Source organism: Saccostrea cucullata, unplaced genomic scaffold, assembly GCF_032062105.1.
Source record: "Saccostrea cucullata isolate Sc308-1 unplaced genomic scaffold, CSIRO_AGI_Scuc_v1 ctg15319, whole genome shotgun sequence".
NCBI classification, from domain to species: Eukaryota; Metazoa; Mollusca; class Bivalvia; order Ostreida; family Ostreidae; genus Saccostrea; species Saccostrea cuccullata.
Genome location: NW_026917882.1, coordinates 1 through 13,656, shown reverse-complemented (window position 1 = coordinate 13,656; position 13,656 = coordinate 1). Strand labels below are relative to the sequence as shown.

Here is a 13,656-nt window from a genome sequence, read left to right as displayed (position 1 = left end):
TATCCGTTTGTTTATAATTATTTTGATATTAATTAAACACCCAACATACATAATATCTAAGTGTGATAGTAAACATTTCGCTAACATTGAACTTATTTTGCACTAAAGTCTTATTTGCGATCTGGCGATATCTAAAGATTATTATGTTCTACAGTACAGGTAAACAAAAGAAATAGGATTCGCTTTATATTTAAAAACATACTGATATAAACAATTGTACCTTTGAAGGCTGATTTTGTTGTTAATTATCCGTAGCGCTGCTGTCTGGTAAAAAGTCATTGTTTTATATACGAAAATTAAATGATATAAAAAAAATTTTTAAAAACCTTGAAATGAATGTGTTTTTGATTTCTTCATTCAAAGTTTTTAAATTAAAAATCATGTCAACGCATGAAAGATGAGAACATTATTTTTTTATGATATCGGAATTAAACAGTCAATCTTAAATACTTATGAATCAACAGAATATACACGTATAATGCCTGTATCACCGTTTCAACACATCCTTGAATTGCGCAGAAACGTTTTAAAAGAATTCACATTAACAATATTGAAAACAAAAATTTTAAAAATTAAAAGTAAAAAAAAAAAAATACTGAATAGAAATTGAAATCTATGTTGGTGACCAATCAAAAATGTAAAATTGCTTAGCTATACACTGTATGATAATAGATTATTGTTATTTTATGACATGTAATTACTTTCCTTAGATCCAAAGAAAACAAGGAGCAAGAAGGGAGGTATTTAAAAATTATTGCTAGTAAACTGTACAACAGAAGCTACAAATCAATGCTTGATTAACCCTTGTGTCCCTCTTTAATTATGTTTGGCGAACTTTTCCCCCTTTAGAACACAAAATATATACCCGACAGATTTAGTCATCCTTTCATTTACAACATAGAAATTTCATATCCACGAACAAAAGAAAACTTGCATCATACATGTAACAAATGTGGATCTTTATCCACAAACTACAAAAGAACATGGCTGTCTTACATTCATATATACAGCATACGTGTATATATATGTTTTGCTGCAGAACTGTAGCGTTCTAGTTTTATATTTTAGGTTTGACCAGGTCTATAAAACCATAACGCTACATTTCTGCAGCTAGAGCACCTCAAAAAGGAGCATCCCCTCGTGAAATCAAGACGGAATTCGACATCGATCCTGATGCAAAATACTAGTAAGTCACTTCTGTTTCGCACAAGGACAAAAAATTTTTCAAAGTGAGTTAAAATTGGGACAAAATCAATGCACTTTGAAAAAAAAAATTCAAAGTGCGTTAAATTTTGAACACTCTTTACTCAATTTGAAAAAAAAGTATTCCAAACTGCTTAAAGAGTGTACATAAACATTTTTTCAATGGAGACATTTAACGCACTTTGAAAAAAATATATCTATAAAACAAAAAACTCTAGACTCAGATTTTAGAAATTGAGAGAATCAATTTGTATTAGTTATATCTTTCGAAAAAAAAAAACGTTTTAATTTACACTTACTCATTTACTACATTGAGAACAAGGAGAAGACGAGTAGAAAGATCTCTCTTGTCCAGTTTTTTTCTTAGATTGCAATATAGCCGTCGGTAGCAAATTGAAAGTGGAACCCCCAAGCCCCCAAGGGAAGCCCCACTTTTCAATGCCTATATATCTTTGCAAAACATATGTGTGCCTAAGAATCCTTAACCGGTGCCTGATGCCGCTACACCCAAAGAAAAGTATTTGTATACCTGGTATGACGTTGAAAACTTTCAATAAATTTTAGTTTACATATAAATGCATTCAAAATGGAACAATTAGGTACAGTAAAACATTTAAGAGAGAAAGAATTTTCAAAGTATGAAAAAATCAAAATCGCTCACTTTCACATCCAGAGTTACGATCACCGAAAAGTTATCAAACAGGTGCCAGCTCCTTGATTTCATACCTAAGATTTGCAAGAATATTGACCAACCCATACACCTTTTTTTCAAAGTGCGCGTTAATATGGTCGATATTAACGCACTTTAAAAAGAAAATTTTATTTTTTCAAAGTGCGTTAATTTGGTCCCAAATTTAACGCACTTTGAAAAAAAAATTTCAAAGTGCGTAAATTTTCAAAGTGCGTTTCAACAAAGCTCGCCCCACCCATTATGTTCTAAAAAAAATCTAATCTCATTTTAATCAACGTTGTCAAATTCCGCTTCAAAATCTGCACCCCCGAATGTCACCATTCCGCGCCCCCGTTGTGGGGTCATACACGGTGGTTGTTGATAAGCTCAAAACTCATGGATTACAGAATGACCTTTCTCCCTCGCAATTAAAACTGTAATCAAAACAAAATTTATGGGAAATGTTGACAATGTAAACAAAATATAATCGTTTTAAACATCAGTGCACAACATATACCTGTAGTTACCATAGGCACTTGTATCTGTAATAATTTTAACCCATATGGTACAATGCTTAATACTTATTACACTTAACTATGGGTTAGAAAATTTACAGTAATTAGTGCCTATAGTATTACTGTAATGATGTAAATTTTATGCTAGCATATTGTGGTTAAAATTTCGTCTCTATCTACAGAATTGTGTTGGAATTTTCTATTTATGAAAATGTAGCTTCAAAGTTTACACCCAATGATTAACAATACCAAAACCACATATGCCTATATGCGTAGTGCAAACAAATAATATCACGATTTTTTTTCAAATAAAAGGTCAACGGAGGATGACAAAATACAATCAGTTCATTTATTGTCAGTTCAGTAAATAAATTAAAATACAAATGTACGTTGCACAATACACGTGTCTGGGTATTTTCAAAACAAGAACCAAACTGTCTGCCTGGCGTTAGGCCGAAAGTTTGGTTCGAGAACATCAATAAATGTTTTGTCACTGCTCTTGGAAAATGGCCGTGTTGTTACGAATACCTTGCGAGATGAAGTCAGATGTTATATTCGACTTTCAGAGTATACTAAAATTGCTAATATAAATAATTGACATGTAACTATATATAGTTATGAAAGTAACTATATATAGTTATGAAAGTAACTATATATTGTTAACATTGATAATATATCATCGATATACCGTAAAAGTAGAAATTTTAGCGAGACGCATTTAGCGATTTGTCCTTAAAAATTGGGTTTTATTTTATTTTGAGCGAGATGCAATTTTAGCGATTTTGAAATGTACAATAAAGAAGCTATCAGAAATAAATCGCAATTAATTATTAATGATAAATGTTTTAGCGACCTTAGCACCCTAGCTAATAATGCCAAAATTAAATCCTCGTTAATATTCTGCTTATACGTATATCAACGTCGAGTGGATAGCGTGTAGAAGTTATGAATATTCAAAGGAAATCCATAGGAATAAAAAATAAACAGGTCGGATATTGAAGGAGCACAATCAGTGCCCATCGGATTTCCAATACCTGGTTTCCCTAGACTATGTATATATTTGTTGTTAATAAGGAAGTCCAGCATCCTTTTTTTTTTAAATGTGAACTTCAAAGTAATTATGTGTATCATTAAAATATTTTGGCATGGAAATTTCGTTGACCAGGCCACTTACAAAGATACATGTATATGAAAAGTTCCTTCTCTGTAGCTCCATTCTTATTGTAGAAGCCGTTGTCGATGATATCAAAAAGCCTATACACATATATCGTGAAAAGTGGCTGAATTACTACACTGCACACCAAAGAGTTCTGATTCTGTGGTATTTTTCTACAGTAACAGTGATCTGGGTTTAAATTCAAGAAAAACGACATCTGTAATTTACAGCCACGTAGCATCGTTTTTGAAAGGGGGCAGCCAGAGAAATTCTTTTTTGACTGACCTGAAAAAGTTGACAAGAAAAAAAAAAAGGAAAATTGCCCAAACTCGAAATAGGATTTCGTTGGGGGGTGGGGGTTATATTGAAAAATATTTTGAAAAATAAAAAGATCAGCTCAATGTTTGTTTTTTTTAATCCATGGTATGTTTGACTTAAAGCATTTCTACATAGCAGATAAAGCACTCAACTGGTATCAGAAATGATTTTAACATGCATGAATCCACGTTCCGAGTAAGGGGTCCTCGTTACCTAGAAGGGGGGGGGGTGGGGGTCCCTAGGTCAATTTTGCTTAGTTTAGTACATACATTTAATAACTCTGCAAATTCCAGGGGGGGATCCCCCACCCCTCCTCTAGATCCTACTTAATATTAAACAAATTATAATCATTTTAATATCAGTGCACTACGTACATGTAGTTACCAAAGGCACTTGTTTCAGTAATAATTTCAACCATATATACTATATGGGTTTCAGAAAAATTAATACGGTAAACTTTTTGTCTACTTCTACCAAACGGTGTTGGAATGTTCTGTTTATGAAAATACAGTTTCAACGTTTAAACTTTATGATTAACGATGCCAAAACCGCATGTGCCTATATGCGTAGTGCAGAGGGAAAATATCACGAGTTTAAGAACAAATTGAAAAAAAAAATGTCTATTTCACAAGAGAATCAAATTCCATTTTTGATTGAACATGAATGAAAGTTTTGTGTTTTTACATGTACTTTTTTATTTTACTATATATAGATTGTTAGCATTCAACAAATTTTAATCATTTTCGGAGGCGCTCTGTGGTGATTTTGTGGTGTTTGTCTACAGTTGTAGTGATCTTCCTCTAAATTCAAGTAAATGCGAAATATGTAACTTTCATTTTAAATAAATTTGTAAGCGGTTTAAAAAACTATAACATTTTAAAAGACGAGAGCATAGTCAAATTGAACTTCTATTTTTTCTCCACTGAAGTAAACAACAGTGATGTCTGATCTTGACACTTTAATATCTTGAAACATTTTTTTTTTTATATAAAACCATATTTTGAACATAAACAGATCATCTCAATGTTTAAACCTGTATATATTTTCACCCCCGGTGTTATAAGGTCCTTCAGTGCAATTTAAATAAAGATAATGGAGTTATCTTTCATACATGTAATCTGACAGAGTGCTAATCAGGAAGCAAATAAATAAATAAATAAATAAACCATTGCAAGATTTATCTCGCGGCAACTATAATATTGATTTTGTCAAACTCATTTAAATGTTTAATTACGGCATTTTTCGCGACAGACACGGACTGGATTTGGTCATCGTGGAAAATATTCTATATTCTATGGCCATTTTATGAACTTCACATCACATATCAGTTTTGCTCTTTGACATGTTTCTTTTTTTTTAATATGTAACTTCCCTTCTTCGTACATTAATTTTGTTAGTATTAATTAAAGCTTTCTTTCCTTATGTCTCCCTCCTTTCCTGTGCTTTAACGAACTGGTGGAATAAATATCAAACAGAGCTTCAAATACAGATTAATCCACATGAAAACGGGATACAAAAAGGTTATATCTGGATTAATTGAAATGAGCGCTTCATGGTCAGATTTTACAGTCGCAGTTTTTCGGATTTTGCGAACTTCTTCTATGTCGATATGCGCATCTTGGCAATATTCATTGATTAATACTGACGTATCAGAATCAAGTTTTATCTGTATAGAGAATAATAACTATTTTACAAAGAATCTCCAAAATTCAATATATAATTTTTCTTAGAATTTAATTCAATGCAGTTGACAAATATCACTGACACACAATATGATATTATCATGGGCGGATATAGGATTTGTGATTAGGGGGTGGGGATGGATAAGTTCGTTTAGGCAGGGGGTCTGGGAACCGCCTTAAGGCCCCCAGTGGGTCCATGGGACAAAGCCCCCGGAAGTTCCTATGTTTTCGTGTATTTTAAGAGTAAAACCTGGCACAATAATAGTGGTATTCAGGTTAGTTATGTACCAAAGTACGGCATTAGAATACTAGTCATATCATACTTTGAAAATTTTAGTGGGGGGGGGGGGGGCCCCACGCCCCCCCCCCCCTTAAATCCGCCAGTAATTATCAATGCTCACATAATTCCTCACAACATTAAGTACTACATGTACTTAAAAAAAATATATGTACAGCATATATCGAATTGATATTTAGTGTATTACAGAGAATCATCGCCTGAATTATGATGAGTGGGGTTGGGGATTTGGGGTGTCCGTGTGTGTGGTGTGGGATCAACTTCGCTAGCCGAGGGTTTTCGATCCGCTCCCCTTCTAGAGCTCCTAAATGGCCAAAGAGGAGGGGAGCGGATCGTAAACCAAGCTTGACTCGCGAAGAGGTAGAGGGGTTAAGATAAATGAAAATACCAACAAAGTTTAAGTTCATCTCATTGTATAAAACAAATAATCATGCCAATGAATTATTATGATTCTTTCATTCTCTCTTTTTCTTTTTTAATTTTAAATCATTAAAAATCGGGTTCGGGGTGCTCATCAATTACTAAAAACAAAATAGAGGCCATTTTGAAAAGGCGATTGGTGGTTGAAAGGGGGAAACCTTCCGCTATCTGTTTAAGTTAGATATGAGAATATTTTAAGAGCTGGAAAACTAGGAAGGCAAGATGCCAGAGCAAATACCGTTGTCGGACTTCGTGAAGGACACTTGGGATGATTTCAAATCCCCGACGACCTCTTCATTCACGAAAAACATGCCTAACTATAAAAACCTGGTGTCGACTCTTGAGGAAGTGAGTACAATTATAATTCCGTTCAGATTACACTGACATTGTTGGGATTAGGATCCATTGTTAAAACTTAAGTACTGGTTTATAGCTTAGATATTTAACGAAGCATACAATATATCAATTTTTTTATCCTAAATAACATGTTTATTTATTCACAGTAGAAAACGCCCCCTTTGAGGTTTACTGTAAAAATATCTGCAGATACACAGTATAAAATTCGCATGTCACGTAACGTTATTCATCAACTTATTTTGATGTAATTTCCATTATTGAACTTTTGTCTGAATTTGAAATATGTAGTCTGTATAATTAGTTCAAAAAAGTAAATTTTTGTGGACTTTTACGTGTTTTAGTTTCTAAAATATTTTTTAACAGTCAAATCAATACTTTGATTACTTCTATCCATTTTGTACATAAATTATTTGACCAGATTAAGTAAACGGAAGCATTAAACAACGAATGAATTTGTTTCCTTTTATCAAAATATATTGTATTGAAAATAACCATACGAGGCCAAATTTTACGATACGTATCGAATCGTGAACGAGGCGTATCGTTTAACCCCTATACCTATTATCGCACACCAGCTCTTCATCGTCAAATCGCAAGAGTAATAATTCGCGAAAAAGACAGTTGGTAAAGAAATTTTATATGGAATTCAGCACCACAAAAATAAAGGCGAATAATTCTATTTCATGTGTGGTGCTTCTCACGAAATTACGCGATCATACTTAATTCTACAGGTATATTTAGGAATCTACAGTGTCTGGAGGAGGAAATGTAGTTGTCCAATGATAAGTGTTAGCAAATCTCAAAACTTCATTTTATGCAAGAAAAAAAAAAAGATTTGCAAAAACACAGGTGCCCCAGGACTTTAATGTCATGGCTTATTTTTGTTGAAATTGAGAAAGGGTCAAATTCTCTTTTACACTGCGATTCCTACGTCAGTTTTGATCTGATTTTAATATAACTTGGCACACAAGTAGACAAAACTGAAATAACTTATTGTACCAGTTTTAGATTTTGATGAACAGTGTTTCCATGGTTACCTAAAGTAGAAATTTCATTGAAATTCCTTTAAAATGCTACTTTTCCAACAGTTTTGTTTTATTTTAAATATAACTTGGCATACAAGTAGACTACACTTACATAATAAAGTGCATCTGTTTTTGATTTCAGTGAAAGTTGTTGCCATGCTTACAAACAATAGAAATTTCTGCGAAATTCCTTTAAAATGCTTCTCCTACAGTTTCGGTCTGATTTCAATAGAACTTGGTACACAAGAAGACTACACTAAGATACATAATTCTGTGCATCATGTGTTTTTTTTTATTTCCAGGAATGATGTTACCATTGATACTGAAAATAGAAATTTCTTAGAAATACTTGCAAAACTCTACTCCGTTTGATTTCAGTATAAATCAGCATTTGATTAGACTACACTAATATACATAATTCTATTTATTACTGCCTTCTGCAAATTAAAACCAAGTATTATATTTTTCTTTTCTAAAATGTACAGCAGAGCTACAGTCTTAACCATAATGGAGTTATCTGTCCTTAGAGCACACTGCATCATATAAATTGATTGCAAATAATTATTATGCCCCCGTAAACAAGTTTCGGGGGTATATAGTTTTTTGTCATGTCTGTCTGTTTGTCCGTCTAGCTGCTGTCTGTTTGTCTGCAAAAACTTTAACTTTGCCTACAACTTTTGATTTAGTGGAGCTATGACATTCATATTTCACATGTGTATTCCTTGTGACAAGACCTTTCTTTGGGTACCAACAAATTTGACCTTTTGACCTTGACCTTGGAGTTTAACCCACTTTAACACAAAAATTTTGAGCTTTTACTTTGGTCATATCTTTTGAACAATAGATACCAGGACATTTATATTTGATATATATATTTTTTTGTGGAAAGACCTTTCATTGGATACCAACAAACTTGACCTCTTGACCTTGACCTTGGAGATTTCCGTATCTATGAAAAAACTTTAACCTTGGCTATAACTTTTGAACATTAAGTACTAGGGCTTTCATACTTCACATATATTATCCTGAAGAAAAGACCTTTCATTGGATACCAAGAACCTTGACCCTTTGACCTTGACCTTGGAGTTTGACCTACATTAAGATTACAACATTGACCATTTGGACTAGGGCATTCATACTTCACAAATTTAATTCTTGTGACAAGACCTTTCATTTGATATCAAGAACCTTGACTCTTTGACCTTGATCTTGGAGTTTGACCTACTTTTTACAATCTTTAACCTTGACCATAACTTTTGAACAGTAGGGGCTAGAGCTTTCATATTTCACATGTGTAATCCTTTTGACAAGTCCTTTGACTGGATATCAAGAATCTTGACCCTTTGACCTTGATCTTAGAGTTTGACCTACTTTTTACAAACTTTAACCTTGGCCATAACTTTTGAACGGTAAGGGCCAGGGCTTTCATACTTCCCATACGTAATCTTTGAGACAATTCCAGAGCTGCCAACATTCTGAAATGACAAATAGTAAGGCATGGTCTAGGGAACACCTACGCCCCCTGCCGCTGAAGATGTTTTGTAAATTGACATGCAATCTGAGGCATGTTTCCAATTTGTTTACTTTAAAACATTGACCTGAATGTGATCGGCCTTCTAAAACCAAAACGATGATACAAGCAAGCGTTGTAAGAATTATGAAGATATTATATAATAGTAGAAATTATAGACTGCCAGCTATGAAAATACCGGTATTATAAACTTTGAACGAGAAAAACTAAAATCGGAAGAATATAGAGAGAAATCAAAAGGCGTATTTTTGATGCTGATTTCGTACGCCTTACGCCAAAATCGTAAGGTTTCGGCAGCTCTGCAAGGCCTTTCTTTAGAACCCAACAACCTTGACCCTTTGACCTTGACCCGGAGTTTATCCTACATCATAAAATGTTAACCTCGGTCATAACCCTGAAACAGGTGTAGCTAGCGTTTTATATTTCGCATTTCTTGTGAAAAGGCCTTACTTTGGTACCAACATATTTGATCTGCATTTGAGAAAGCTTCACCTTCGCTATGTTGCCATACGGGGGCATCAGTGTTTCACAAACACATCTTGTTTTTTTATTGATTTAATCAAAATTATTTAGAAGTTGTACTTATCTTTTTTTGAGAATTCCATGTACCTATAAATCTATCTAGCAAATGTTTTTTTTTTAAATGTGCAACTTGAAGAAAGTAAGCTTAAGAGAATTAATACTTGAAAAGCATACAATTTACTCAAAATGCCCAAGATGTTGGTCTCTAGCCTTTTCTTTGTTTTTATTTAAATTTTAAATTTACTAGCTAAATGATATTGATTCATGTCATATATATTTTTTCTGAACACATTTAATTGCAGGAATGAACAAGTGGCATGTGTTCAAAAGGACATTTTCTAGGACAAATGAGCCAACTGAACTTGAAGACTTACCAAAATGCTGAAATCCTCTGTTAAATGTGACAATCTTCCTGTCTCCAGCTGTCTGTCCAGTGTTCTTTGTGATTCATCGTGACCAAATTCCTAGGGACCAGGCTTCAAGGAAACATAATTACAGGAGTTTTTAGCTCCTTTCCTTTGCTATCAAGAATTCAGGCTGAAGACATGATTTCAACATTTCATTTTAGCTTCTTATCAAGTATAAATCTTTATTGGTGGAATTAGATAACCTTTACTATAAACTTGTATAAGGATGTAAAGAAATGACAAGGTCACATTACAAATTTGCAATATTTTTTTTCTTTAATGTACCAAGATTGTCATAAAATCATGTTCCAACAGTTCGCTTCTTTTTCAACATAATACAGTATTCTATGTCATGTAGATAAATAACAAGTATAATTATTGCTTGCCTTTTTATGGGATGGGCATTTTGTTCGTTATACATACGATTGAGAATTATTTTTTTATTGTTCTATAGAATGTATATCACTTGATTTAATTTCATTCCTGACCTTGTACATATTACATTGACTGTTTTAGTTACTGTGAACCAGAGCAGGTGATGATTGTGGAATACAGAACATCCCACCTAGCCTACATTGTGTATCACCTTCAATCATCTTCAATTTCTAGTTACACAGTGCTACAACATGTGATCTATTAATTTATAAATGCTTCTTGTTTAAATATACTTTCTGTTACACTGTCATTACCTTTTTAAAGCCAGCAAAAAAAAGTGAAAGAAAATAAATTTAGCATCTTAGTAAACAGTGGTGGTAATGTATCAGAAATGTTGCATTGAAAGAAATATATGTTTTGTTTAAAAGACTTTGATATTTTAAATATGTGTATTGTATCACTTTTGTTTTAACATTGAACAATTTTCATCATTGTCTTTCCGATATAATATTGGAGGCAAAATTTATCAGAATCTTATTTTGTCATTTCATGTTATGTCCAAAAGAAATTTGTTGAAAAACGTTTAAACAGAACTTTTTTTTTAAAATGCTTATGAGTAAAAACAAAATCTGCCCCCATTCAGTTTATGGAATAAATTTGAAATATTTGTTGTTTTCGTACAAGGGCATCTTTTCCTTGATGTAGAATATGATAATTGATAAAAGTAACTGGTGAGGGGGGTTGACTTCCCGTCAAGGACCTTGTGGCTGCTTTATCTCCATTAGGTGATGGCATTCATAATACAGAATGTTAGGGGGCTCTTTTACCTGCCAAATGTTTTATGTTAATGAAGGCTGTAATCAGGTTTGATCTGACCCAGTTTTAATTAAAAGGAAGGGGAGTGCTGGGGATTGAATGAGGTCAAATGTTAGTTTATTTTTGGAACACACATAAGATCATTAGGGATTTTTTTTTTTAGAATTATCATTTAAAATACCTGAATGGATATGTGCCAAAAGAAATACTATGACCACTGTAGATGAAGGTGTAGCGAGCACCTGCTTGTATTGAGTTTGCAAAATTGAAAACCAAAACACCTCTGATTAATGAGATAAATAGATAGAGATTAGGTATAATTTAAAGTGAACATACACACAAACACACACACACACACACAAAGAGAGAGAGAGAGAGAGAGAGAGAGAGAGAGAGAGATTTCTGCTTTATGATCAGAATGACAACTGATGTCTTTTATAATGTAGGGCATGTTGAAAGTGATGTGACAATGGCAGAAAATCTGGACAATGTCAGTAACAGTAATGTAGAGCAGGAGAATGAAGTAGGTAGGTATTATAGATATTGATTGAGAAAATAGGTAGAAGTAAATAATATAAAGACAGGAAGCTAGAACAGGTTAGAATGAGGTCGGAGGTTAAAGATGTAATATGTGATAAGAATTTTAAACATACAACAGGTGGTGCAGAGTATGTTACTATGGAGTAGCCAAATCATGCACTCTTATTTTCAGTCCCAAGCATACATGTGTATTCTTATCCTATCAGAAATATATTTGTAGAATATTGGACTTTGTGCCTATTTTCAGATATAATCTCTCTAAGTGAAATTTGGGGATCTCCCATTTGTCTGTGTTTTTGTTTTATATATTCACTACTTGTACATACTTTTTGGAAAAAATAATAACAAATTTAATACAGTTACATGCTCATTATTATATAGATATACCTGGGTATGCTACCTTTACCATTTGTGGTTTGCAAAATTTTGTTGATTATTATCCACACAGAAAAACCTAGAAGCAAAAATATCAACATCAAGAATATCAATTTTTTAAATATTACTTATTTTCCTAAATATTTTTGGAAACCAAAATATCTTTAACTTTATGTCCCTTCCTTAGTAGACATGTGTAAATCAAAGACATTGGTTGATTTTAAATTATCTAATGTATCTTTTTTTCAGTTGAAGGATTTAAGCAGTTTTCCGTAATAGCCAGAGAACTGTCAACTTCTTTAAATGACATGGTAGGTTCATCTGAAATCTATAGAGCTTTGGTTTTTGATGCAGTGTAGCTAGAAATTAAATCTCAAGGCATCTTTTAAATTAACACAACTATGATCTGTAAATTTCTGTACTGATTTGGTATTTGAAACTTTGTGTCTGGACATAGGTCACTGTTTCTAAACCCAACTTCTGAAATTTTATTTTCCAATTCCTTACACTGGAGTATAATACCTCCTTAATTTTGCAAATCAAGTTAAGGTTTCATTGAAAACATGTTTACAAGTCTTACATTCTTCTAAATAACAACAACACAGTTAATTAAACTATTTCAACCAATTAGAAAGAATGAACTCTGAAATCCAGACATAATCTTGATGGGTGTGAAATTTTAATTTATTAGCAGGAATGATGTATCATTAACACTTGGCATTTATTATTTTAAAAAACAAAATTGTTTTTAAATCGTAAAATTTGCTATGTAATATTTTTCCATCTAATCTCACATGCCAGACGAATTAGCACTTGCTGAAACATCTTAAATCGGTGCTTATTTTCCTTTCATGTGATGATGATATTTTTTTTTACTAAATGTGTTTGGTTGATGCAAATAAAAATTTGTAATTAATAATTATGTTACCTTTGAGATGAAATACTGAAGTTCATAGGATAATTCTTTTCCTACAAGATTTTTATTAGTACATCTTAAAACCTGCATAACATCAACAAAGCTAGATGACAAAATAATCTTTTATTAATATATTTACAAAACCTCTCTTGGTAATAATACAAAGACTAAGAATATGATTTAACGAAGAAAGAAACTTCTAAATTAAAAGATTTCATTGATTAAAGCACATAGTACATAGTATTAGTTGATATTAACATTTTTATGTTTTAGGTAATCGTAAATTACAATGAAAATTACATATAGATCATCTTATAGGTAATTGTAAGTGTAATAAGATTGTTATATGTTGTACAGGTAACCAAGTTAAACACTATGCTACTGTACCCCCTGGAGGCCTTCCTCAAAGGGGATCTAAAGGGGGTAAAGGGTGACATGAAGAAACCTTTTGATAAAGCTGCTAAAGAATATGAAACCAAATTGTAAGTGTAATACACTTAGAACTTAAACATATCTCAAAAGAACAACCC

At 32.6% G+C, this 13,656-nt stretch overlaps 1 protein-coding gene across 1 annotated transcript; it reads left to right on the top strand.

Annotated features, from left to right (window-relative positions):
- Nucleotides 1-11,508: 11,508 nt before the first annotated feature.
- On the top strand, nucleotides 11,509-13,608 carry LOC134254711 (arf-GAP with SH3 domain, ANK repeat and PH domain-containing protein 2-like; the record flags this gene model as incomplete). Its single annotated transcript, XM_062737560.1, has 3 exons — nucleotides 11,509-11,822; nucleotides 12,460-12,521; nucleotides 13,484-13,608. Coding segments are annotated over exons 1-3 (305 nt in total), but the record flags the coding sequence as incomplete, so codon positions are not given.
- Between the last annotated feature and the right edge of the window lie 48 nt (nucleotides 13,609-13,656).